The sequence below is a fragment of the Leopardus geoffroyi genome, chromosome B1 (genome assembly GCF_018350155.1).
Source record: "Leopardus geoffroyi isolate Oge1 chromosome B1, O.geoffroyi_Oge1_pat1.0, whole genome shotgun sequence".
Classification (NCBI taxonomy): domain Eukaryota; kingdom Metazoa; phylum Chordata; class Mammalia; order Carnivora; family Felidae; genus Leopardus; species Leopardus geoffroyi.
Window position 1 is genome coordinate 20,414,488 of NC_059327.1, and position 26,643 is coordinate 20,441,130.

Sequence of the window (26,643 nt, forward strand, 5' to 3'; positions counted from 1 at the left end):
TTTTTGGACAGGAAAGAAATGTGTTTTGTGCTTAGGTTGTCGAATACTGAAACTCTTAAGCAATGTGTAAAAAATTTTATATGTTGTTAAAACAGACGATGGTCATTTTATGGTTACATTTGCAGTAGCAATGGATTGTGGTAGGAAATTATATTTAGCTTTAGTTTACTATGTTGTCTGAAATATCTAGAGTGTTTTTTTGGTTATAGCTCACAGGCAGAGGAAGGGGATCATCATAAGAAAAAAAAGTAAGCAGATGAGGCAGAATGGACTAGAACTACTTGAGTCCTTAAAATGCTCTGAGTAGGTTTAACCTGGTAATCTGACTTTCACGCTATTTTAGCAACAAGATAGAAGCGTTGGGGGGACACACAACTTTGTTATTTATGCTGTCTTATGATGTGTTTCAAGAATACAGGGTGTCCTGAAACATAGTTATTTGTAAAAGGGAAATGTTGAAGCACTTTACTTAGTAAAATTACTGATGAAGTTTGCAGGAATGTGGGTTTAAGAGTTTGTGAATATGTGGGGCCATCCACATGCTGGTTTTGAGGTTTTAGGAAAATCTTAAGCCAGAAAATCTTGGAATAAAAAGTATGTTTTTGGACTAAAGTCCAGGAGTCAGCATTTTTGAACCTCAGCAGGTCATGTAATTGGTTTTGTGTTGAATCTTCAAGTAGATTCTAGATAAGTGCTTTTCTGCAGTGGTGCTGACCTTGCCATATTAGCTAGATCTTGCTGTCTCTACCCTGAAAGGCTTTTAATTGCATGGTGTGAATCATCTATGACTGACTGTACATGTTTAACAGAATAAGTTTGTTTTGAAATGCCAGTTCTCATAAAAATGCAACCATAGACTTAAACTTTATTTACCCACAAGTTTTAAACAGAGTTTAATTGTTTAATCTTTATTAGTATAAAAATAGTTATTTTCTCTTGGAGGATACATTTTTGCAGTGTGTTTTCTGTCACTTTTGAGTGCTTTGCTATGCCAGCTGTCCACCACTCTGTTACCTGCTGCTGGTCTTCTAACTGGAGTGATTTTGTTTTGTTTGGTTGTTGGAGGTGACCTCTATCTAGTTTCAGGATAGTTGGGGACACTCGATTATTCCTAGAAAAATACTCTGATTAGTGAAATGCAGGGCCTCAAAGGTATTTTAAATACAAACCTCATGTGCTTTTGAGGGTGGATGAGGAAAGAGAGTGATAAATTTTTGTTGAGATCATTTTAATTGTTTTGCCATGGCATAAACAATAGAGGTTATAGATAGAGTATGTAGTTAAATATTATTTTCACTTAAAAACTCTTAGGTCTGTGTGTTTTAGAAAAAGGTGAATTGCTTTTCCTTGGATGATTAAACTAAATAGTATCTGTCTCTGTGCTTAATATTTTAACCTAGATCTCTTATTTGTTCTTTGAACTTTGCCTTTATTGTTGCTTGGAATGGGTTGAAGAAAAAGCTTTTTAGCACCTTTAAATTTATAAACTAAGGAAAAAAAGAATATAACCCTCTTGTAATTGATACTAAAAGCTTGAATCCCTTTTGTGTGTACCTAATGCGTGATTACAGCTTTCTTACAAGGTTGGTTGTAGTTTCCATCTTCAAATATTAATGTAAGTGAAATAGTCTTTTGAAAAGTAGTGTTTGATGCAACACTCGTGTGTTGGGCACTTACTGTGTGCCAAGTTTTTCGCTGCTCTGTACAGATAACACAGAGATGAGCCTTTAAGCTTTGTCTGGCATTTCCTGGCCGACCATCGCTGTGTTAGTTCAGATCCATCCCAGCAATTTCCTGCCCTTGGTCTTTCCTCACTGGGACACCTTCCACACTTCAGCCAAACCAGAGCGTTAGTATCTGTTTTAATGGCCTTGGCAGACCCACGTTGTTCCCAGAATAGAATCCAGACTCTTGAGCTTACCCGACTGCTGCCCTTGATCCCTCCCGTAGCCACTTGGAGCTTCTTACTCTTTGCCATCATTGCACTCATTTCAAACATCAGAGCAAGTATGATTCCTTCTGACTGAATTGCCTGTCTTTCCATATCTCCTTATTTCCTCCTGAGTTCGTTTGGCAAACGTCAATCTCCTCTTAATTGTGGTCTGTTGGTTACCTCTGTTGTATATTGATCTCTGTAGTGAAGGACTTCCTTATCTCATGGCCAAGTCTCCCTGAATACGCAAGTGTTCCTAATCCTGTCTACAACAGCCCTACAACCTAACTGTGCTCTAGCACATGGTAGATGTCAAATGCACGTTTCTTACAGTATCCCTGATTGTATTCATTTTATAATCTGAACAGTACACAATTTTTGATGCAGTGAAAAGTTTAGGCCAAGATCCATCAGCACAAGTGCCATTAATCACCTGTAAGAAGTGAATCATTCAAGGAGTTGTATTCATTGATTAGCAAAACCAGACTTAACATGAGCTTGATCGACGATCTTTATGAAAACAAACTAAATTTTTCTGTTACCAGAATGGTTCAGAGTGATCCGTGAGCTTTACTTCAGGTCTACAAGCCCACCACCATAGTTGTCATAACTGTTGGCATCTATGGCTGAACTATGAAAGGACCATCTCTCTCGGAGATCTTGTCCCCTAAATCTAGCCAGGTACTTTCAGAATATGGAACTGAGTTGTAAATAGGTCATCATGGAGATCTCAGTACAAACCTCTCTGCTCAGTGGAGAGCAGTGATCTATGCAGTAGGGCATTGGTGAGTATGGTAGAGATGGCCATTTCTCCCTCAATCCCTATTTTTTACCCTCTTTCATGTTTAAGAATCATTAGCTGGGAACAGGCAGCTCATAGTGGTATCCGTGTCCCAGCCTGCCTTGTAAATAAGTGTGGCCATGTGGTTAGGCTATGGACCCTGGAGTTGTGTGCTGTTACTGAGGTAGCTTCCATGCTTGTTGTCTTTGCACCCTTCTTCCACCCTGCTCAGCAGTAGCACAGAGGGTGCTATTTTGGGCCATAGGTTGAGGTCATGCACAGCAGAGGAATGAGAAAGGTGGAGTCAGGGTTTCTGACAGCTGGGTCACTTAATCCTGGACAACCTCTGCAGACTTGTGCATGAGACAGAAATAAAGTTTGGTCTTGAGCCACTTATTTGAGGTTTTTGTCTCCTGTGGCTAGACTTTTGAGTTCCAAATACTATAGTATGTTTTATGACTTTGGACATGGAGTGTCTAGACCAGGGAAGGAGGAACTCCTAGAAACAAGGTACATTCTCTGGAGTGGTCAGAGATTTGGTTGATTATGGTCTAAAAGGATTTATTGTTGGATCAGTGTTAAGATTTCATAGATCATCTTTAAGTCTTCTTCTAACCTGAGAGTCAAGGACTTTGAAGTGTTGAGCTTAGTTTTGATGAATTACCATATTTCATCATTTCTAAAACACACATTTTTACACTTGGATGCTTCAGATATTAGGATGTGTTTTACAAGACAGGCCCCTTAGCTTTGGCATGTCATCACAGCTGAATTTGACATTTGTCCTGATGGGTCCATAGGCTTTTCCCACAGTGGCTAGCATTAGCAGGACGGAAGTGTTGAAGCATGAATACTGGCTTCAAACGGGCAGGTTCCAGTAGTCATCCAGGATTTATAGTATGGAGCAGTAGTTGAAGAAGTCACTAGTTCTAGGTTCGGAAAATGGCCACTTTGCAGCTCAAGTTTGCAGTTTCTTCATGGAACCCAGTCGGTGGTCTCTCTTGGCTTTTTCTAAGGCTCAGGCCAAGAACAGCTAAGCTATTTGGGGTCTAAAGAGGACTGAGATAGTAGCCTGATTGGGTAAGATGATTCTTTGTGGAAGGAGGACACCAGATAGACGGTAAAGTTTTGAAATAATCCTCTTCAATACTTCTTGAGTTGGTGTTATGTGCTCAGAGTTAAGACAAGTAGTGCCAGAAAGATTACATAAAAGAACAGCTTAACCTTTATTCTCAGAGGCACTTTCCCTCTCCCCTATCTCTTGTATTTACTTCCCTACTTCAAATAAAAATATGACTGCAAATATTGTCTCTGGACCCAAGTAGTATACTATATTAATTTTTTTGTACAACTTTTTTTTAACCTACATACTTTGTTTTCTTTGACTGTCTGGCAGAAATAGCTTACATCCTCCAAAGTCACCCTGAGATTTCTCTCAGTTCAGTTTTTCAGTTGTTAAAACTTGCCAACGTGTGCTAGTTCTGTGTTTTCCCCGGAGACCTCCTTATGGGACCTCTGACTTCCTGCTGCCGAATGGGCTGCTTGCCATCCAGATGTGGGACGCTGGGTCAGACAGGTGTTGGCTGAGGATTCCTTTTTTCCCTTGTCCTCTGGGATAACACTCTGACCGGGTTTAATTCCTGTTTCCTGGGTGACATTCCTACCGGGCTTACCTCCTCATTTTGCCGGCCTTCATTCTTGTAGATTCCTGAGAAAGCACGCAAGAGGTAAGTTGGAGGCTTTCTTTGTCTAAAAATCACCTTATCAACCAGTACTCGTGTCTGATTTATGGTTTGGCAAGATTGGAATTCCAGTTTGAAAATACTTTCCTCTCAGAAATTTGAAGATACTGCTCTGTTGTCTTCTGGCTTTCAATATTGTGGCACAGTCTGTCCTTCTGATATCTGGCCTTCTGTTGGTCCCTTTTTTTTCACCTCCCCCCCCCCCCACCCCCAGAAGGTTTTTAGTGTAGTGGTTAAAAGATGAGCACAAGACCGGACTTCCCAGTTTGTCACCTCCTAGCTATGTGACTATGACAAATTATCAAACTCCTTTGCCTAAGGTTGTCATGTGTACAGTGCAGAGAAAAGGACTTCATGCCTCTTGACAGTTGTTGGTGGATTATATGAGAATTCATGTAAAGCCCTTAGAAAAGCTTTTTGTGCCTAAGTTACATATTGGCTGCAATTAGTTATAATCTAGCTATTGTAAAATATTACTGTGATAAACAGCGGTCAGACCTTGTTCATTTATTGTGGAGAGCAAACAATGGACTTCTTCAGTCTGGAGACTTTGTCCTTCAGCTCAAGGAAGACTTCTTACCTTGCTTCTTTATTTCTTACCACAAATTTTTTTCTCTTTTTCCTCTTTCTGATAATGCTATCAATGGAATGCGGGATCTCTTGGATGAAGCCTTAATTTAAAAAAGAAAAGAAAAGAAAAAAGAAAAGAAAGCCTTTCTCCTTTTTCACTTTGTATCTTTTGTTTAAATTTTGGGGCTAGTTCTTAAACTGTGTCTTCTGAAAGTTTTAATTATATATTTAATTATTTCATGTTAACTTCTGAGAGCATTCTGATTTTCTGCTTCTATTACTTAAATCATCCTGTTTTTCCATGAAAATGATAAATTTTTTCAAGATACTAATGACAGATTGTCTGATTTTTCTTACCGGCATTCCCTCAATTTTCAGAGAATTTTTTCCTTATTTATTTTTTCGTATCAAAGAATGCCTTCCAATATTAGGTTGATGCTTGCTTCCTTTTTAAGATTGAGTTCTCTGGACTCAATTTAGTTTCTGCCAAGAACGATCCTCTGATATTTTGCCTGTGGGCTATCAGCCTGATTATAAGCTTACTGTGGAGCAGAGCACAGGAAGTGTGCTGGAAGTCCCATAGTTGAGATTGCAGAAGAATTGCACTGCTTCCCTGTTTGCACCCCTATGCCTCACCCTCAGCGTCCCCTGGGTTTAGTAACTCTGACTTTGGAATGTCTAATCAATTCTAAGATCATACAGCTATTTACTGAGTGGGGGAAGTTGTCTGAATGTACACGGTACGGGTAGGTACTTTGGGGAAGGGATGTCCAGTGGATCCTTCTAGAAGATGACAGGGCATCTCCCTACCATGAGGCCCTGACTCTCTCCACCTTCTGTTGTTTTTGTGTCCAGCTCCTGGGTCATTCTGGGGTTCTGCAGGGTGTTAAACCTTGCATCTTGTGGTATATTCTCTATGAGCTTGTTTGACTTCTCTGTGTTCTAGTAAGTCATCCCTGCCTTCCAATTTTGAGGTTTGTGATTAAAGCGTCCTATATTATTGAAGTTTTTTGCTACCTAATTTTTTTCTATGCAAGAAAACCAATATTTAAATGGATTAGAATGACTTCAAGTTAGGAAGCGTGAGTATGCTTGCAGCATGTTGCTTTGTCATTGTGGAAAGGTGACCTCTGTGTTCTATAAGTATAGCGAAAGGTATTACTGTCCGTTTCTAGTTACAGAATGAAACACTCTTGGAAGTGCTGTTTTGTTCAGAACGTTTTTATCCTGACTTTCGGTATCACTTGTGTGTGACTGTGTATGTGCTCTGCATTCGCTAAAGGACCTCTCAAGGTTAAATTTGGCATTTGAATTCTTCACAGCAGTTGGTGAGTTTTTAACAAAAAGACCTTGTTGCAACTTTGAGCCTAAGTGGGAATCTGTTGTGATTTTTACTGTCAAACTTACACCCATTGAAATTCTAAACTGAAGCATTAAAATGTATTCTTGCAAACATAATAAATCTTAAGGACCCAGGTCATTGACTGATTTTCCTGGACCCCATGGAAAATCTGGACATCCGTGATTAGCTTAGACCAGTTGGCATTAGTCCCTGAGCCAGGATGGCGTCTCTTCTTCAATTACACACATGGGGTGTATGGACACCTGTATGAACTGCAGTTTCTGTCAGCAGGGAAGAGAGGGATTAGTAATAAGTAACTACCTGCTAGAGGCTGCTGTAAGATTAGAAGTTCTAGGACTTGGGAGCCCTGGGAAGGCTGTAGCTGCAGGAAGAAGCTGCATGGAGGGACGGGGCCTGTTGGTGGGCTTTGGATGGGTGGGAGTGATACATGTTCCCATTTCTGCCGTGTGTTTAATCAAGGAAGGCGAATGCTTGCGTAGCGGGTGTCCTGGCGTGTGCCACCCTGAGGACATGCAATTACACACCACTTGATAAGTTTCTGATCTTGTCCTTAAAATTTCCGATAGCGATAAGATTTTGCTAATAAAATGTGCTTTCAGTTTTATGGTCTTGGGCATCTCTTCCAAACCGGTTGACAACAGTTCCGAGAGGGCACCTAGTGTCTTTGTCAATTGCCGCTGAAGTCAAAGTGAGGCTCTTTTTCGCAAAGGCCAGAACAAAGATCTTTCAACTTTATGATGACTTTATCCTATGATAACTTAGGAGAGTTGATGGAGAGACTTTGTGACAACCAGGAACCAGTTCTTGGTGATATTTTTCATGGGGGTTACTAAGTAATTTAGGAGTCTTGTGGTAACTGATTTTGTGACTGGGTATCTTTATCAAGGTAGATGTTAACTGCCTGTACCCAGAGAGTTGGGACTGTCCTGTCTTTGCACTAATTAACTTTGCAGAGTCCAGAAATAAAAATGAGATAAAAGGAAATATATATACTTTTAAAGTTTAAGGGAGGGAACATGTGCACATGCATGCCTGTGTGCTGAAGAGGGGTAGAGAGAGAGGGAGAGAGAGAATCCCAAGCAGGCTCTGAGTTCCCAACACGGAGCCCTACAGGGCGCTCGAACCTATGGACTGTGAGATTATGACTTGAGCCGAAATCACGAGTCGGATGCTTAACTGACTAAGCCTCCCAGGCGCCCCAAAAGAAATAAATTTTTTTAATGAAGGTATAGTGCAGGTGACAGCTAGTGCTGATGGGTTAGAGAAAGAACTAGTACAGAGGTCAGCATACTTACGGCCTGAGGGCCAAATCTGGCCCATGCCTGTTTTTGTTTTGTTTTGTTTTTTAAGTTGTTTATTGGGACATGTCCACACCCATTCCCTTACTGATGGTCTGGGGCTGCTTTTTTTCCATGAAACCTGAGTTGAATAAATGCAACGGAGACAGTATGGAGCATAAAGCCTAACATACTTGCTGTTGGACCCTTCGTGAAAATAGTTTGCCAGCCCTTGGACTCGATTAACATATGAAGATTTGGAAGCAGCAAACTTAGGAGAATTTAGAGGAAAAAAATGGAGCAAGGAGGTTCTTCAGGGTATAGGAGACGCATTGTGAATTACTGTTTGGGTATCATTTTCTTCCATACCTTCATTTGCTTCCCCACCTCCATTATTTATTTTATTTTATTTTATTTTTTAAAGGAGAAAAGGGGTCCGTTATGAAGGCTGTTAAGAGCTAAAAGTCCATTAGAGTAAACTAGGAGTTCAAAGTGTGGTGGCTTGTCATTGGCTGGGCTGTTCCCTGGGGGGACCTGGGGAAAGCATCTATTCTGCTGGCTCGAGTAGTAGAGTAGTACAGCTTGGAGGGTCAAGTCCACCTCTTGCTGTAGGGTTTATGGGGTAGGGCGTGAGAGCGCCCCCTGCTGAAACCTCCCGACTTCATTGTAGTGAGATTTCCCGTTACTGATTTCCACACCTGAAGTAGAAATAAATTCTTCTCATACTACTTTAATGCTTTGCACAGATATTTGCAGTTCTCCCACTCTTGGACAAGTGGTAAGGTTGCACTTTCCCACTTTGCTGAGATTGAGTGTTGTCCTGTGGCCAACTTCAGTGAAATGTGAGCGGAAATAATGTGTGTCGCTTCTCTGCAGGAGCTTTAAGTGCAGTGGGCCCTTGGCTGTGGTCCTTTCCCAGTATCTGGAGATTATGGAAGTTTTTCTTGAGATGAAGCCTCCATCAACCTGAGTCCCTAGTTGATCAGGGGTGTGAGCAGGGCTCCCTGCCAAAACCCTTGGTCATTTGCCTTAAGCCACTGAAGTTCCAGGTGGTTTTTGCACGGAGCCTATCCTGAGGGGTAGAGGGCAAGTGTTCATGTTTCAAGGTTTTCACCCCTCTAGATTTTGAATTTCCACACTAGCATTATGTTCATAAGAAAAAGGTAAGTCTCTTTCTCTTATTTCTGATGGTGCTAAGTATTTGAATTATTAGTTGCTACCTATGTAGGCTTCTCCCAAGATAAAGATAGTTTGGTATTTATCTTAAGATTTTCAGGGGCGCCTGGGTGGCTCAGTTGGTTAAAGCGGCTGACCTCGGCTTAGATCATGGTCTCGCGGTCCATGAGTTCAAGCCCTGTGGCGGGCTCTGTGCTGACAGCTCAGAGCCTGGAGCCTGCTTCAGATTCTGTGTCTCCCTCTCTCTCTGGCCCTCCCCGACTCCCACCTCTGTCTGTCTGTCTCTCTCTGAAAAGTAAATAAATATTAAAAATATATAAATTAAAAAATTAAAAATTTTTCACCTCAGTTTTTTCCCCACTGATGCTCATCTTTGAGGACTATTTTAACCTTTTCTGCCTTTACAAGTGGGGACAGAGAACTTGGAGGGAATCTAAACCTTCTTGTCACTGTCTGTATACCTGGGGTATACAGGGGTGTGTGAGGAGAGCAAGGATGGAGATCTTCTCACCATCTGGGCAACATAGAGCAAGAAATCACTTTATCGAAGTGGTTGGGTGAAGAGTAATTACTCTTCCCACTTAGTTGATGAGAGGAGAAAAGATTTATCTAGGGGCTGTGGCTACAGTCAGGAATATGTGTGTCTGACCTTTAGAGCCCCATGTGCAGTGCTGGCTTTATTTCCCATAATTCTGGGGGATATAACCATACTCCTGGGCAATGGCCATGTTCCCTTATGGGTTAAAATGTCATGTATAGGCTCTCTGGGAACCTCATAATTGTTTAAGTGTGTGTGTGTGTGTGTGTGTGTGTGTTTTAAATAATGAAACTGTGTTCTGAGTTCCAAACAACCAATTCATGAAAGGACTTGAACAATGCACTGATTTTCTTTGAAGGGAGTTGTGGTAGTTTGTAACCAAGCACTACAACACAGGTGGCCTAAAGCAACAGAGATTTATTCTCACGGTTCTGAAGGCTAGAAGTCTAAAATCAAGGTGTCAGCAGGCGGGGCTCCCTCTGAAGCCTCTCGGGGAGGATGCTTCTTTGCCTCTTCCTGCTCTGCTTGTTCACTGGCTTGTCTGCACAACTCCAGTCCCTGCCTCTGCCTTCCCATGGCCGCCATCTTGTGTGTCTGTGCCTTTGGATGGCATTATTCTGTTCGTTCTCTTTTATAAGGACTCTACGTAATCTGGTTAAGGCCCGCCCCAGTGACCTAATCTTAACCTGATTACCTCAGCGAAGACCTTATTTCCAAAAACGAGTCACACTCATAAGTAGTAGGGGTAGGATATCAAGATGTCTTTTTGTGAGAAACTGTTCAGCCCATAACCGTCATTGAAAAATGTCTCTGCTCCAGCATGCTGTTTTAAGTTCATCTTGCTTCTCAGGAGGAAAATAAGCTCCTTAATTCATTAATTAATTCATTAATTAATGAGAGAGGCAGAGAGATAGAAAGACTCTCAAGCAGGCTCTTGGGCTTGTTCCCGCCGCTCTGGGATCATGACCTGAGCCAAAACCAAGAGTCTCACCTTCAAATGACTGAGCCAGCAAGGTGTTCCAATCATGATTTTTAAAAAGTGGACTAACTCAGTAATAACAAAATGATTCAATGATGGGCAAAGGACTTGAACAGACATTTCTCTAAGAATATAAATGGCCATTAAGTATATGAAAAGATGCTCAGCATCAGGAGAACTTAAGCAAATGTAAATCAAAACCACAAGGAGAGGGCACCTGGATGGATCAGTGGGTTGAGCGTCTGACTCTTCAATTTGGTTCCAGCCATGATCCCAGAGTTGTGTTTGAGCCCTGCATTGAGCGCCACTCTGAGTGTGGAACCTGCTTCAGATTCCCCTCTCTCTCTCTCTTTCTCTCTGCCCCTCTCTCCTGCTTGCCTGCTCTCTCTCTCTCATTCTAAAAAAAAAACAAAAAAACAAAAAACAAAAAAACACACACATTAGGGTGGCTCTTATATTTAAAAAAAAAATAAAACAAGTGTTGGTGAAGGTGCAAATAAACTAGAACTCTGCATTGCTGGTGAGGACATACGGTGGTACAGATGGTGTGGAGAACAGTCTTGATTCCTCAAAAAATTAAACATAGAATTACCATATGATCTAGCAGTTCCACTTCGAGTATATACCCAAAAGAATTGTGAACAGGGTCTTGGAGATACCCATACACGATGTTTATGGCATCATTACAGTAGCCAAAGGGTGGAAGTAATCCAAGTGTCTGTGGGTGAATGGATGAACAAAATGTGGTATATACTTACAATGACATATTCAGCCTTGAAAAGGAAAGAAATAGTGACACATGCTGCAACATGGGTGAATCTTAGGTTAAGTGAAATAAGACAGCCGCAAAAGGACAAAACGTTGCATAATTCCTCATAGGAGGTACCTAGAGGAGTCAGACTCATCGAAACAACAGTAGAATGGTGGTGGGTAGGAATTAAGGAAGCGTAAACAAAAATGTATAGTATTCACTGACCAGTCTCATAAGTAATACCCCTCTTCCTAATCTGGATTCTGGACCAGTGGAGAACTGTGACACAGTAAGGTATCCAGCCTTTGAACAATCAAGTCATTCCTGTTGAAGGATACTTGGTAGGTGATGGCTTAGTGTGAGACACCAAGGAGCTCCCTATCAGCACACCTTGGAATTTGGTCCTTTGAGTTACCACAGGGTTGTTCTCTGAGGTGCAGAGTGCTCCTGTGCTCCCCACGGGTGGACTCATCCCCAAGAAGACAGTGGGAGGAGCTCAGCCAAGCTTGCTCTGTTTATTCCTCCCAAATTTTCTAGTCTGATGTGTTACTGCACTTCTCCAGGCAGGATGAAAATAAAGGGTCAGGTCAAAGCAAAGAAGGATACACTGAGCTCCCCCATTAAAAAAAAAAAAGCTTCAGGCATAGGGGAAGAAGTAATCACTTGCAACATCCCTACTTCTTGTTCTCTTAACAAATCACCCTTGCAGTTTAGCCCGTGGTTAACCAGTGACTTGCTCATTGTCAAGAATTTGCTCCCCAGTGACACCACTGTCCCTTTGGGTGCTCTTCTAGTACTGCTGATGGGCAGTTGAGAGTTTGAAGGCTCTGGCAGTTAAGTATATAAATTCCAAGGCCATTCTGTGCCCCAAACTTAATTTACTTTCCTCTTTTCAACTGCAAATGACAAACAGACATGTTGTCTTGCGTAGAGGTGTGTAGTGAGATCCAGTGACAAAGTTAAGGTGCCAGTAACATAGTGATGCCTAAATTTGAATATAAACTTCTACTGTCACATTCCCAGGGAAGAATTAATTGCAGCATTGTCTAACTTAGCAAATTCAAGTCCAAATATGTTCAAAATAAAATTCTCTTGGCCCTTTCATAATTCATTACTTCAACAAATGTTTATTGAAAATTCACTCTGGGTACTCTTCCAGTCGTTGGGGATATTTTGATGCATAAAACAGACCCCTTCCCCCCAAAAAAAAAATCCTGCCCTGCTAGAGCTTACGTTCGGGAGACTTTGAGAAAGAAAAAAAAACAAACAAACCCTAGAATTAAATTCCAATAAGCATATCTTACCAGGTCCTGTCAAGCTAGAGTATTTTTTTTTTTTTATTTAAAGAAAAAAATTTTTGAGAGAACACATGTGTGAGGGAGGGACAGAAAGAGAGGGAGACAGAGGCTCTGAAGCAGGCTCTGCACTGAGAGCTTAGAGCCCAATGTGGAGCTCGAACTCACAAAACGTGAGATCATGACCTGAGCCGGAATCAAGAGTTGGACCCTCAACCTACTGAGCCACCCAGACAGGCTAAGGCGTTCTTGGAACATAGGTGGGGTTCTAATTCTTCGGCAGCCATAGTGCAAGCTGCTTCACAGGAAAGGCTGTCTTTGTGTGGTCCCTGAAGTTGTGCTTAGTTCTCAGCCCCCACTGTGTGAGGGGGCACACGGGTGATCACAGAATTGTCTCCCCTGCTGCACTATTCCCCCAAACCACTGCATTTTGAAAACGACCCAATCCCCTAGTCCTGAAGGAGTAAAGCAGGGAAGAATTAAATCTTAGAACGTAGTGTCTAGTGTTTCTGAAGACCATTGTGCTGCAGCAGGCGGGCCCCTGCCCAGTGACAAACCTGTCACTCATTGAGGAGCAGGCCATTTTCAGGATTTTGTCATAAGAGCTACGCCTCTTGCTCTGGATGTACTTCAGTCTAGGGAACCTGACTCCTCGGGAAGATGTATCTCTAATATTTCACCATCCAGTCAAGTGCTAACTGGGAACGCTTTGTTGTCTTGGGGTATGATTGTATGTGTACGTGCACGTGGTGTTGGGATTCTTGAGTTGGAAAAAACACGTGGATTCCAGCTTATCCCGTCCATCACTACCTTCTTGTCCACAAATAGAGCGGAATTGAGCTGACTTAGGAGCCTAGCACCGCCTATCAGACCTGTTAGTAATCACTTAAAGTTGGGCACGTTCTAGTTTTATGGAAGGCACACAGAAATCCGCTTTGCCCTTTTAAAGCAATAAATACTGTGTCAGCTACTAAATGTCAAAAAAGGCCTATGAAGATGTTGTTCACTACAGTGCGGTTGTGTCTCCCAGGTGCCGGCCAGCCAGCTCTCTGCTGTCTGGCTAGACTCAGGTGGAGCTTCTGCTGTCGGCCCACACCTGCCAGGGATGGTTCAAGGTGCATCTGGGTGGCCTGCCCAGAAAGGCTGCCTGTTAGAAGCCTTTGCTCATACCAAGGCCTAAACTGGCTTTGTTTTAGATGTGCAGTCCACACCTTGTCTTCAAGTTACAGCCTTGTGCAGTCCTCCTTCCGTGGAAATGCCCGCTTGCCTGTGGACAGAGTTGCCATGAGCTGGAGTTACCTACTTAGGTCAGAAGAATGTGTGGTCTTAAGCTTCGAGTTTGTTGCCTGGTCTATGCTATTTAAAACCAGCATCATAGGGGCGCCTGGGTGGCTCAGTTGGTTAAGCGTCCGACTTCGGCTCAGGTCACGATCTCACGGTCCGTGAGTTCGAGCCCCGTGTCGGGCTCTGGGCTGACGGCTCAGAGCCTGGAGCCTGCTTCCGATTCTGTGTCTCCCTCTCTCTCTCCTTCCCCCCCGTTCATGCTCTGTCTCTGTCTCAAAAATAAATAAACGTTAAAAAAAAAAAAAAAAAAACCAGCATCATAAACGAAAAAGTGAGCTGGATTACAGGATGGAGGCTGCAAACCACCAACTTGTAGAAAACTTCTGACCTGTGCTTTGAACCAAAGTGTCGTCTACCTCGCTCACGGCAGAAGCTCAGGTTACTCTGTGTGTGTTTTGCTCCTGCAAGCATGGCTCCTTGTCGATTTCTCATGGTTTGTTGCTTCGTAGGGTATATTTACAGTTTTGACAGGGCCCATTAAAGAATAACTCCATTTCAAGAGTGCTGTTAGGAGTGGCTGAACCGTTTGTTAAAATATATTCTCCTGAAATGGTGAGAAGCCACTGCCCCAAACCCCACATGCTTCCTTGGGTTGCTGCACCACAGCAGTCCTTTCTGGGTGATTCTGTGGACCTCCCCCATGATCCCACACCGAAGGGGAAATGCCTGGCTCACCAGGGCTCTGGCCTCCTGGACTATGTTCCAGAGCTGTGGTCAGTACACGTTCAGGTTTGGTCTTTAACTTTTAGGAGTAGTGTCCGTGCCTTTTTTCTCCTCCTGTTTATTATGAACCTTTGAAAAATAGCACATACGTTATTACGGATGAGATTATAGATGAATTACAGTTGCAGATTATATAATTAGAGAATCTTAGCCATAATTATAGATGAGTTATAGACGAGAAGTAGTTTGATGGACAGAGCTACGTTTGAGAGACAGACTTAGCCATCACCTCAGAGCAGAAAGAGGGCAGGCCTCACCTACAGCTTTCCACCATAGGGACAGGGCTTGCTACTGCTGGAGGAGACCGGGGTTTATGCTGGGTGGGCAGTAGGGCTGGGAGTAGGTAAGATGAGTGAGGCCTTGGCCTGAAGTTGAGAATGTAAGGGGTGCCAAGAAACCTTCAGTGAACAAGATAAATAATGTTTTTTTATTAAAAAAAATTTTTTTTTACATTGACTTATTTTTGACAGACAGAGACAGAACACAAGTAGGGGAGGGGCAGAGAGAGAAAGAGACACAGAATCCGAAGCAGGCTCCAGGCTCTGAGCTGTCAGCACAGAGCCTGACGTGGGGCTTGAACCCACAGACCATAGATCATGACCTGAGCCGAAGTTGGACTGACTGAGCCACCCAGGCTCCCTAAGATAAATAATATTTAACATGTTATTATCAACAATCAGAATTGATGTAAAAAAGAAAAATCCATACTGAGCAAAATATAAAAAATACCTTAGAGATAAGATTGGTATTCCTGACTTTGCCCTTTGCCTCAGGCTCCAGTATGGCTGCAATGCACAGGGTTACTGATCCCGTCTTCAATTTAGTGCCTGAGGCGAATGCCACTCAACTCACCCTTGTCCTTGACCCATCACTTCTTCCCAGATTTACAGAATCCCTTAATCACTTTATTTCTTCTGGGCTGAGGGAGTAAAAAAGAACAGGGGCAGAAACATTACACTGACTGAACTCCCTCCACTTGGAAGGAACAAACTCAAGTGGATTTAGAAGAAACATTCTCCAGGACTGTAAAAACTTCCAATTTGCTCTGGACGGGAGTATTCACTCGGGGAGGAAAGTACAAAAGCAGGCATTCAGAGGTAAGGAAAGTGTACCTCCAGCTAGAGTAAGTTTTACAGTTGGATGTGGTAGCTTTGCTCTGCCAGTCCACTCATTGTATTGATCACCTCAACTAGACGGGCATTCTTACAGCTCTCTGCGACATGTTGGTTTCTCCAGGCGTGGTCCGTGGACTAAGAGCTTCCGCAGCACCAAGGAGATGAAGACAAACCCAGACCTACTGAATCGGTCTGCAGTTTTCCCCCAAATGCCCAGTCGCATGTACAGTCCAGCCCTCTTGTGGCACTTTCATAGCCTTCATTTTTGAAATCCGTTAGGCCAACACTAGCTTCCCTCCTGTTGAAGTGGCTTCACGGGAAATTGTGATGCTCTTGAGAAACTATTAAGTATGCTTGTTCTTGGCTCTGGGGGGTAAGATGTGCTTTACTACACTCTGCTGGAGGACGTCGAGTTTGTCGAAAGGTAGGTTGCAGGGGCTAATTTAAGAATTTTAGCTAGAACTGTGAAAAACAGGACTAGAGTGAGGGTTAGGGGTAAAGCCTTTAGCACCTTGAATGGTTTCAACAGAAGGTAGAGATTCGTGACTACGTCAGCAACACGTGCTGATGATTTTTTGTTCAACTTCTTTACACTTTAGAACAAGATTGAGGGGCGCCTGGGTGGCGCAGTCGGTTAAGCGTCCGACTTCAGCCAGGTCACGATCTCGCGGTCCGGGAGTTCGAGCCCCGCGTCGGGCTCTGGGCTGATGGCTCAGAGCCTGGAGACTGTTTCCGATTCTGTGTCTCCCTCTCTCTCTGCCCCTCCCCCGTTCATGCTCTGTCTCTCTCTGTCCCCAAAATAAATAAACGTTGAAAAAAAAAAATTAAAAAAAAAAAAAAAAAAAGAACAAGATTGATAGCTCAGATATTAGACATATGTCTTCTTTTTTGTTTTAAAATAAGTGGAAGACCAGGTAATATTTTGGGTTTTGAAGCATAGAGAGCTTGAGTGGTATGATTTGTGAGTTCACAAAAACTTGAAGAAGCACTGACAAGATTCTGCGATTTGAAAGGTGTAAATAATAATTGTTTGTATTCAAATCTTAAAACTGGCACACCATATGTAGACATAAATAAGGAGTAAAATTAAAGTTCTTTGTGGATATAAAGTAATGAAACTAGTTTTCACAGGTGTGTGGGTTCTGGAAATACTTTATAATTGCCAGATGAGGTAGCAAATTTATCTGTATTAATCAAATTACTGGGTTGGACATGACAGGTAACACGAAGATGTAGAAGATACCTGATGTATAAGCGCCTACTGAGTTCATAGTTGAGTCAGCAAGTAAGGCACACCACTACTCAATAACCTGGTAGTAATATTCTAGAAAGCACTTTGACCAAGGCATGTAGTTTATGTCCTAGAGGTGGTTTCCTCACTTGTAAAATGAGGACATTTGAGTTAGATCTTACAGGTGCCCTGCAGTATTGGGGCTCCTGGGTGGCTCAGTGGGTTAAGTATCTGACTCTGAATTTCAGCTCAGGTCATGATTTCATGGTTTGTGAGATCGAGCCCTGCATCAGGCTCCATGCTGACAGCACGGAGCCTGCTTGGGATTCCCTTTCTCTCTCTTTATCTCTCTCTCTCTCCATAAATAAACTTTAAAAAAAATGCCCTCTAGAATTAATATAAGGATAGCAAATTCATTTATAACATAAGGACTTAATATGATACAACTTTTTAGGTGTATCTATTCACTCTAATAAATACGAGAATTTCTGCTTTTGGAGAATAAACAATCATCCTTAAGCTACAGTTTAGAAGGTAATCTCATTTTTCCCAAAACTATTGAAATACCTCAAATCTTACACAACTAGTTCTTTTCACTGACCATTTCTTTTGGTACATATTAGTTGTTAACCTTACAAATGATTAGAAAGATGTGTATTTTGGTAACTTTTCAAGAGGAGCTAGCCTTTGATATTCTCAAATCTTAACAAGTAGGGAATTTGTTTGCTCTCATTTAAAATGTTCTGTGAAAAAGATGTCATCATGGATCTCTTAAAAAGGAAACTTGCTCATTCTACTTTGTTCTGGTAGATCAGACTGCTGAAAGACAACTTGAGAAATGAACTCTTTGAGAATCATTGATTCCAACATTTTTGCCTTTTTTTAAACTTTTGATTTTGCTTTAATAAAAAGTATTGTCCAAACAGTAACTTTGAAGGTGTCACAAATGACATTGCAATTATAGAAATGCAAAGACATTACTTCCTGGGTCAGGTCAAATCTCAGCATCCTGTCCAAGAACACGAGTACAGCATGTGATAGAAATTTAGGTACTGCTCTTCCAGTGGGAGAGGGATAATATTGGCCACCAGACAAAGAGGCTGACTTTTAACTTGTTTGACAAAATTCCTGAGAGAGTTCTGGTCACCCGTTTCCTGACCATGGCTGTATATTCATCATGATGACTTGAAGCTGTTGTTGCCTTTTTTAGTTTTTAGAAAACTTTCATATTAGAGAGCACGAGCAGGGAAGGGAGGCAGAGAGAATGAGAGACAATCTTAAGCAGGCTCTGTGCTGAGCACGGAGTCCTATGCGGGGCTCGATCCCATGCTGCTACGATCATGACCTGAGCTGAAATGAGGAATCGGACTCATAATGGACTGAGCCACCCAGTGCTCCACAGCTGTCATTTTTGGTAGTGAATGTTGATCTTCCAACTCCCCCTGGAACTGATGATCTAAACTTGAGAATTTTTAGTATCTGAATCATTATACCATGAATTTTTTTTAGTCTTAGCTACAAAGGTAGAAAACACTTCTGTAAATTTATTTCCTATTAAAACTCTCCAGGAGTATTTCTTCTTAGTGCATTTTTCTGTGACTTTTTTTTTAAAGCTTTGCTTACCAAGTATGGAATTTGTATTTTGTGAATTAAAAAAAAAAAAAGGTAAACCTAATTATACTAAGCAGTCATGTGAAAGTTGGGATGATTGATGGGTTCTTCACTTTTTCATTACTCTTAGTAAACTACTGACTTGTCAGTCTAAAACATTTAAACTTGAGTGGAATTCCACAACAAGTAAAAATGTTTTTATATTATAATGACCTGAAAAAATACTTGAGAAAAATGCTGAATAAAATGCATAAACCTTAAAAGTAAAACTCAAGTCTTATATGTATAATACAGACATATTAACATTTATAAAGAATTACCCCCCCTTTCACCTAACAATTTGGCAGACTATATCAAAAGCCATAAAAACAAATCCTAATCTTTGGCCCAGTAATGCTTTTATTTCTTGGAAATTTTTCCAAAGGAAATAATCACAGGTAGTCAATGATTACAAAAATGTTTAGTGTTACTTATAAAGGAGAAAAACTAGAAACAACCTAAATATAGAATGTCTGTATCTTATTATATGTATTCTATTATTCATTTTCTTTAAAAATAACTAGAAATGCCTTGACTTTATTCCATTTTAATCAGGGTTTTGTTTTTAAATCATTTTTTTAAATTTACATTGGAAGAAGGAACTCAGGAAGTAAAACTCCTTAATTAAATCTAATGACTGTGTTTATATAGACAGATGACTTCTGTGATTTACGTTAAAAGCTTCTGTTTACAGTGCTCATATTTGTTTATACCAGAATCTCTTAAATACTGACCTTTATGGAAACAGACAGATGTAACATGTTTACTGATTTTTGACTTTCCACTCCACACACATAAGTCTAAAAAATGAATAAATATGCTTCTTGATTTAAATATGTAGCTTGAACATGTTTTATACCCCAGAATTTAAAAAAATTGTGCCTCAGCAAAGCTTTTATTAAGGTGCTAGTCAAAATAACTATCACTTCAGTGATTTCTTTATTGACTTAAGAACTATAGTGGGAGAATAATAAGTAATTTATATTTTCCATCAGTGTAAAAACTCATACAGGCCTTATTTTAGGATTCAGAATCTTTTTTTTGAACGAGTGTGTGTGTGTATGCGCGTGTGCGCACACATGCCCAGTGCTCGTATGTGCACACGTGCGTGCTATTGAGAGAAACATTGCAGCCTTTCTTCTCCACCCGCCCTCCCCCCACTCCCCACCCCCCAGTAACGGCTGATTTCAGGATGCATGGCCAGAAACAGAGCACTGTTCACGAAGATACTGATCCTTTCACTTGTTCCACGGTTCCTGTTCTCCTGGTTGTATTTAGGTCACTGAAGTGTGATTACAGAGAGAGGATTACAAAATAGAAAAATGAGATCTCTTAATTGACAAATTTACAGGTTACAGAATGCCATTGTCCCCCCTCATGTATAATTTATATCTTTAGGACAGAGCCATGACATCTGATTGACATTTAACCGGGATTAGAAACTCAATTCAGTTGAAAAGTATATCTTGTGTGACTTATTTGAAGTCCTCCCTTGAGCATTTGGGCCTTTTTTAAGCACTTCAGTTTGACCAAAAGCATAATCAAGTTTTAGTTATTTGCAAGCATAATCAAATTTTAGTTATTTGCAAAAATCCTTGAATTTGAAAGCTTTAATGGGTTGTTTTTAATGATTTTTTTTTTTTTTTTTTTAGTGTGCGACTGAGTAGTTGTCATTGTGTTTATGGTATTGCGTGGTCATCACCATAATCTTTAGAACATTTTCATGACTCTCAAAAGAAACACTGCCCTAGTCAGCAGTCTCTGCTCATTCCCTTCCCTCTTACCCTTTCTCAGCTCTGGAGAATCACTGATCTACTTTGTCTCTATAGATTGGCCTATTCTGGACGTTTCATGTAAAGACAACACATAATGAGTAATCTTCAGTGACTGGCTTTTTCCACTTAGTATAATATTTTTAAGCTGTAACGCTGTATGTATTCATGTTGTAGATGTATCTATACTCCATTTTCTTCTGTTGCTCATTGTTTATTCTGTTGTATGGGTATATAGCTTTTTAAAATTTATTTACCAGTTAATGGACATAGGCATCCACTTGGCTATTATGACTAATGCTTTTATTAATCATGTACATTTGCACAAATGTTTGTGTAGACATATGTTTTCATTTCTCTTTAGTAGATACTTAAGAGTAGAATTGCTGTGTTATACAGTTTACCATTTTTAGGGACTTCTAAGAGTGTACCGCTTTATTAAGAGCCAACAGTGTTTTTTCACCTTTGAAATATGTTAAGATACGGAATGAAAGCAAGGAAAAGAGAAATGCCAATGCCCTAAATCCTCATTGATCTTTAGCTTATTTGCTGTGTTTGCCAGGTCTGTCTGGTAATCATTCTCCACACAAACACTAAGGGGCCTTCTGAAACTGAAAAGGGCATTATTACTGATGATGTTGGGGCAGCAGGAATGAGTTGGAACCGTCCTCAGCAAATTAGGACCAATGGTTAACCAACAAGGAAAGGCTATTAGGTTTTGCTTCCTTCCCTCTTCTGAGAAATAAGAACCAATGGGAATAGGGAGGAGGCATCTGAGAAGTGAAGTCAGTCACAGGGGAAATTTTAGCACTGTCTCTGTCTTCTGCCCTAGTCTCTCAAATAAAAAAAGCATTTTTGAAAAGATGTGAAACTTGAGCTACTTTACCCCTATCTGCAGGTTGAGGTTCCAAAGGTAAGGATAAAGTGGTTGAAACGAATGAAGTGGTGGCTTGTTAATTTTTCTAATACTTTCCTGAACTGATCACTTTATTTCTTCCAGGGAACAACACATCATTACAACCTGAAAGCATCTTAGAAGCTTTCAACTGTGCTAAAAAACCTAGGAGATAGACAATTTTTCCTTTCCTTTCATTTGAAAGGATTGAAAGAAGAAAGAAGATGGCAGAGGCTTAAAGTTGATATTCAGGATGAATGATGATAATTCAGATGAGAAGACAGAAGATGAACGGCTATCCTTACTTCTCAGTGGTAAAAATGGAAATACCTGTGCGTACAACCAAAACTCCCCACATACACAAAACTCCTCAGCCGATAGTGTGAGTTGGAACTCTGTGAACCCGGATGACATGGTGGTTGATTATGAAACCAGCTCTGCCGTGGACATTGATGAAAACAATACTTTAACTCCTCAGTGTGTAGAAGTGCTTCATCACCAAAAGTCGTCAAGTGAGTTGATTAGGAAGGAGGTGTTAGACACCCACAAAGCCTCCACACGTCAGTCTTGTGTGCACGTTGTGAATACAGAGGAGCCAAAGTACCCGTCTAACCGTTGTCATTCCCTGGAATCATTACGGGACCAGAGTGCTGAGACATCGCTGCCTTTTGTGTGGAAACCCAACGATGATGATTTGAACTGTCCACATTGTCTTACTGCCTTGGAGCCAAACCAGACATTTGACATGACAGTGGATGATGTTGACTGCACCTTCGTAACACGTCATGCCATTGGGAAGAGTCAGTCTTTGCATACGACTGGAAATCTGCAGCCGACGGGCATGAAGAGTGGAAACCCATCTTTATCCTGTTCTACATCTCCCTGTTCTGATAAGATACGTGTGAGAGAATTGAATTATGATCAAGACAGCTTTGAAAACCCTCAAGCCACAGCAGCAGAGGCCCAGGATACAACGTACATAGCATTTCCTAATGTGATGCAAACTGGTATTGTTGTTCCAGATCTTGGCATTCAGTGTCAGTATTCCACAGGACAGATCACCAGTGACTACACAGATGGGTCACAGCAAGGATTAGTTGGAGAAAAAGAGATACAAGCTCCAACACCAGTTTCTGAGGGCATGGATGTTCCCAACGGGGCTGTATTACAAGAGTTCTTTTGTTTATCGAAAGATGAACCAAATAGTGAGACACATTCACAGGCCTCATATGGGCAAAAGGAAATGGGCCAAAATCTCAGAGAAACAGTGTCCAATTGTCTTAAAGATGATGAATGCCCTTTACTGGTGCCAGCTTTTGATAAAAGTGAAGCCCAAGTACTGAACCCAGAACATGAAGTCACGGTGGCTGGAGATGCACACAATGCCTCTCATGAAAAGGATTTGGAAACCCAAAATCGTACCGTAGAATTGATACTGACTAGCCCACTGGGACAGAAGATGGCTTCGTCAGTTGAACTGAGTTGGGATGCAAATGATATGGTCATTAACACAAATAATACGGTTTGCATGTCAACACCAGTCCTAGAACCCCCAAATACAACCTTCTCTATTTCACCTATTGAAGTGGCAGAGAAATGTAGTAAAGTGGAGAAGAGTTATCAAGAACTTAGAAATGTACCGAGCGTGAAGGGGGCACCTGTGAACACGTGTAAACCTAACCTAGGAAAATTGACAACTAAAATGAATACTCCAATAGGCAGCAAAGTTAGAAAAACCGAAATTATAAGTTACCCAAGACCAAACTTCAAGAATGTCAAAGCAAAAGTTATGTCTAGACCAGTGTTGCAACCCAAAGACCCTGCTGCATCAAAGGTCACACCCAGATCTCAGCTAACCATTGCCTCATCACCCTTATCCGTGTCTTCCTCAAGACAGTTGACAGCTTTGAGCAAAACACCAAGGTCTGACTTGAATGCAGATACAAAAGCAGAAATCCTAATTAACAAGACACACAAGCAACAATTTAATAAACTCATTACTAGCCAGGCTGTGCATGTTACAACTCATTCTAAAAATGCTTCACACAAGGTTCCAAGAACAACATCTGCCATGAAATCGAATCAGGAAGATGTTGACAAAGCAAGTTCTAATTCAGCATATGAGACTGGGTCCGTGGCTACCTTCTTTCAGAAGATGAAAGGCATACTCCCTGTTAAAATGGAAAGCACAGAATGCTTGGAAATAACATACACTTCTGACATCGATGGGATTAGCCCTGAAAAGAAGGGTGAAAAAGAAAATGGGCCACCTATGGAAAAACAAGAGCTAAAAAAGGAAATTATGAATGAGACCTTTGAATATGGTTCTCTGTTTTTGGTAAGTCAGATTTTTGCCTACTTCAGAGAAGGGTTGGAGGGAGCAGAGTATGCATTAGCAATTGGTCTTCACAAATAGTCAATAATATTGCCAAACTAGGTGTGCAGGTTTGCTTTCAGGTTAATATTTTATTCAGTAATTGTTTGTCATCTTAGTTATATGCTTCAGAGTGTTAATTGGCTACAAGATAGGGAAAGTGCATATGGGGAAAAAATCGTCAAGTACAGTATTTTGTATTGAGTGGCAATGTTCCTTTTAATGAGGGGAAAGAGAAAGCTTCTTTTATATGTTGGTGTAATTAGTTATTGGAAGTTAAATATCTGATTATATTTCATATCTCACGGGGGAAAAAAAGAGATTTGTTTATGAACTTTAAAATGTGTTGGGCCACATTTAAGAAATGGCTGGGGAGAGCCGGTAAACAGTCTCAACATAAAAATAACTCCTGGTCTCTTGTGGAGGAAGCTGCCCCGGGAAGGGGAGTCGTCTCCTGTGAACCCGGTGGGGGGGGGGCGGGTGTGGGGGTCGGGATTCTGCCTCTGATCAGCCAATGTGATCTGAAAGGATTGGACTAGGCGATGTCTGAGGTCTCTTGCAGCCCTAACCTGATGATTCCTGGTACATTAAGATAAACCCCTTTTATTCATGTACAGTGAAAAAGCAGTCTGTTGTCTGTAGCACCTGTCACATATTTGATGTGTGTGTAGTGGGGCGGAGGAGACAGGATAGTCTCCTTCAAACAAAAAATTCACAGGTGGATTAAAGATGATTTTTCTTTAAACATACCTGTATCTTTGTCAGTAACATGAAGAAACTAGTTTTCTGAGTTTTAAGAACATTTGTCGGGCCATTCTTGGGCTTTGTGTACTCGTCCACAGTCCTGTTTTTCGCAGAAGGGACTTACATGTATTTTTGGCCCCATGTCGACCTTTCTTGGGCTCCTGTCCCCCGGGCTAGGAATGGAGTGGGGTGCCAGGTAGGAAGGCAGATGTGAGGCATCTGTGTTCTCTGTGGAGGGCTCAGGTTGGAGAGGAACGAAGCTCGTAAGGTGTAGTGAAGTGTTCAAGGTCTGTTTCAGAAGTGTTTTCAGGGTGCATAGGGAATTGTTAGGTCCTTTTAGGAAGTAAGTTGGGAATGACCAGATATTCTTGAGCTATATCAGTTTAGGGATGTTTTGGATTTTGTGACTTTTGGGGGAAGAATGGTACACCTTAATGATGTCTAAATTAATGCGATTGTCTATTTTAAAACTCCCAATTTTTAAGTTCTTTTCAAGTCAAACGTGGGAAACTTGTTTTATGTCATTTGTATTTTGATATTTTGCCAAATCAAACTATAACCTCTGGTAATTCTAATCAACGTTCTTAGTTTGGTGTTTATAGCTATACATAAAAAAAACAATACATTTATTCCTCCTTGATTTATGGGAGGCTTTCATTATGTATCTACACCCAACTGAAAGTCTCTCTAAAAAACATTTGGCTTGACTATTAATTGGTTGTCTGATTGTGAAATTAAAAGCTTTTCTGTGTGCACTGAGTAAATCTTAGGCTTTCGTTCTGCACATGGGAAGCAGAAAGCTGTTTTTCAGGTTCATGATGTGATATTGAAGTAAGGTGTTAGAAACGTCAGGTTGACATGGATCCTGGCACATCTTGGGGAAGAAGCACTTTTTATTTCTGGAAAAAACCCAGCCAACCTCATTCTTTACCCATGTCTTAAATGCAGTTCCCTCCTAATAGCACTGTTTTGCCTTGTACATGTTTGCACGTATCATGGGGAAGGGACAGGCCACAGGCTCTGTTCTTATTGTAGAGAACCGAATGAGTGACCACTTGCTTCATGTTGACTCAAACTGCCATGTTTCTTGGTCACTTAAACAGGATCCAAAGGTTGTAAATCTTCTCTAGGTCTATGAGGGGACAGTGCTGGAAGGGTGTTAGTTTTCAGTGTGCTCTGGGGGTCTTGGGCTAAATTAGGCCTTGAGTTTACCAAATTCTTAGGTTGCCTACAATCTCACAGCTGTTGAGTCAGTGTCTTTCTGAAACTTCAGAAACATTCTTGTTTGGAAGAAAGAATTTGATTTTAATTTGATACTGGTTGCATGTAGCTACCCATTACAAAGGTTATGTATTGGTGATTGTGTGTTAGATAAAGGTGGTGAATTACTTGAAAGGAATTGGTATTTTTTTTGATAGCTCCTCTGAACCGCTTTGCTCAGGTTTTGTATATTATTATTCTGTCATTAAATTTTCCCAGTAACATATACATCATCATTCACTCTTTCCAGTAACAATGGGCCAGTTGTCAGCCACATTTAAAGGCTTCAGAGACATTATTCAAAACATACAGAGCTGGTAAGAACTAAAATCTAGATTCAGACTCAGGGCTCATGACTGGAATCCTGACCCTTTCTGCTTCATACACCGCAAGGTTTCAAAATTTGGCAGAATATAGGCTAGCAAGGCAGAGTAAATTTGATGTAACCAGCTTACAAAAGTGAATCTTTAACAAAAGTGTGGTTTACTTTTTAAAAGGTTTTCTCTGGGGGATTATCTTAACCAGCTTCATGTAGAAGTAGATGTTTGTAGTCTGTGGACATTGACCTGCTCTTGGGGGCCGATTTTATGTAATGTTCTTAGGATATTACCCTATTGGTTTTTTTAGTCAACCCTGTGATACTTTAATTTTTTAATTTTAATTCCAGTATACTTAACACACAATGTTAGTTTCGGTTGTACAATATAGTGGTTCAACAATTCTGTACATTACTCAGTGCTCATTGTGATAAGTTTACTCTTCATTCCCTTCACTCATCCCCTTACTCACCTCCCCTCTGGTAACCACCAATTCTCTGTAGTTAAGAATCTGTTTTTTGGTTTATCTCTGTTTTCCCTTTGCGCATTTGTTTTGTTTCTTTCTTCTTCCTTTTTTTTTTTTTTTTTTTAGTGTTTATTTTTGAGAGAGAGAGAGAGAGAGTGCAAGTGGAGGAGGGACAGAGAGACAGGGGAATGAGAATCCCACAGTAGGCTCTGTGTTAGCAGCCTCCAGAGCCCCACAGAGCCTGCCATTATCTCAGAAACCCTGAGATAATGACCTGAGCCAAAATCAAGAGTTGGATGCTTAACCAACTGAGCCACCCAGGCACCTTGGCACCTCTGTTTTGTTTC

At 41.1% G+C, this 26,643-nt stretch overlaps 1 protein-coding gene across 10 annotated transcripts in view; it reads left to right on the top strand.

The window, feature by feature from the left end:
- The window catches only part of MTUS1 (microtubule associated scaffold protein 1), a 172,352-nt gene that overhangs the window by 31,787 nt on the left and 113,922 nt on the right, over positions 1-26,643 (top strand). For all 10 annotated transcript variants that reach the window (XM_045454784.1, XM_045454742.1, XM_045454795.1 and 7 more), the window contains exon 2: positions 21,241-23,473. In XM_045454784.1, coding sequence (XP_045310740.1) covers positions 21,389-23,473 — 2,085 coding nt within the window. In that variant the 5' untranslated portion in view covers positions 21,241-21,388. The remainder of the gene's footprint in view (positions 1-21,240; positions 23,474-26,643) is intronic.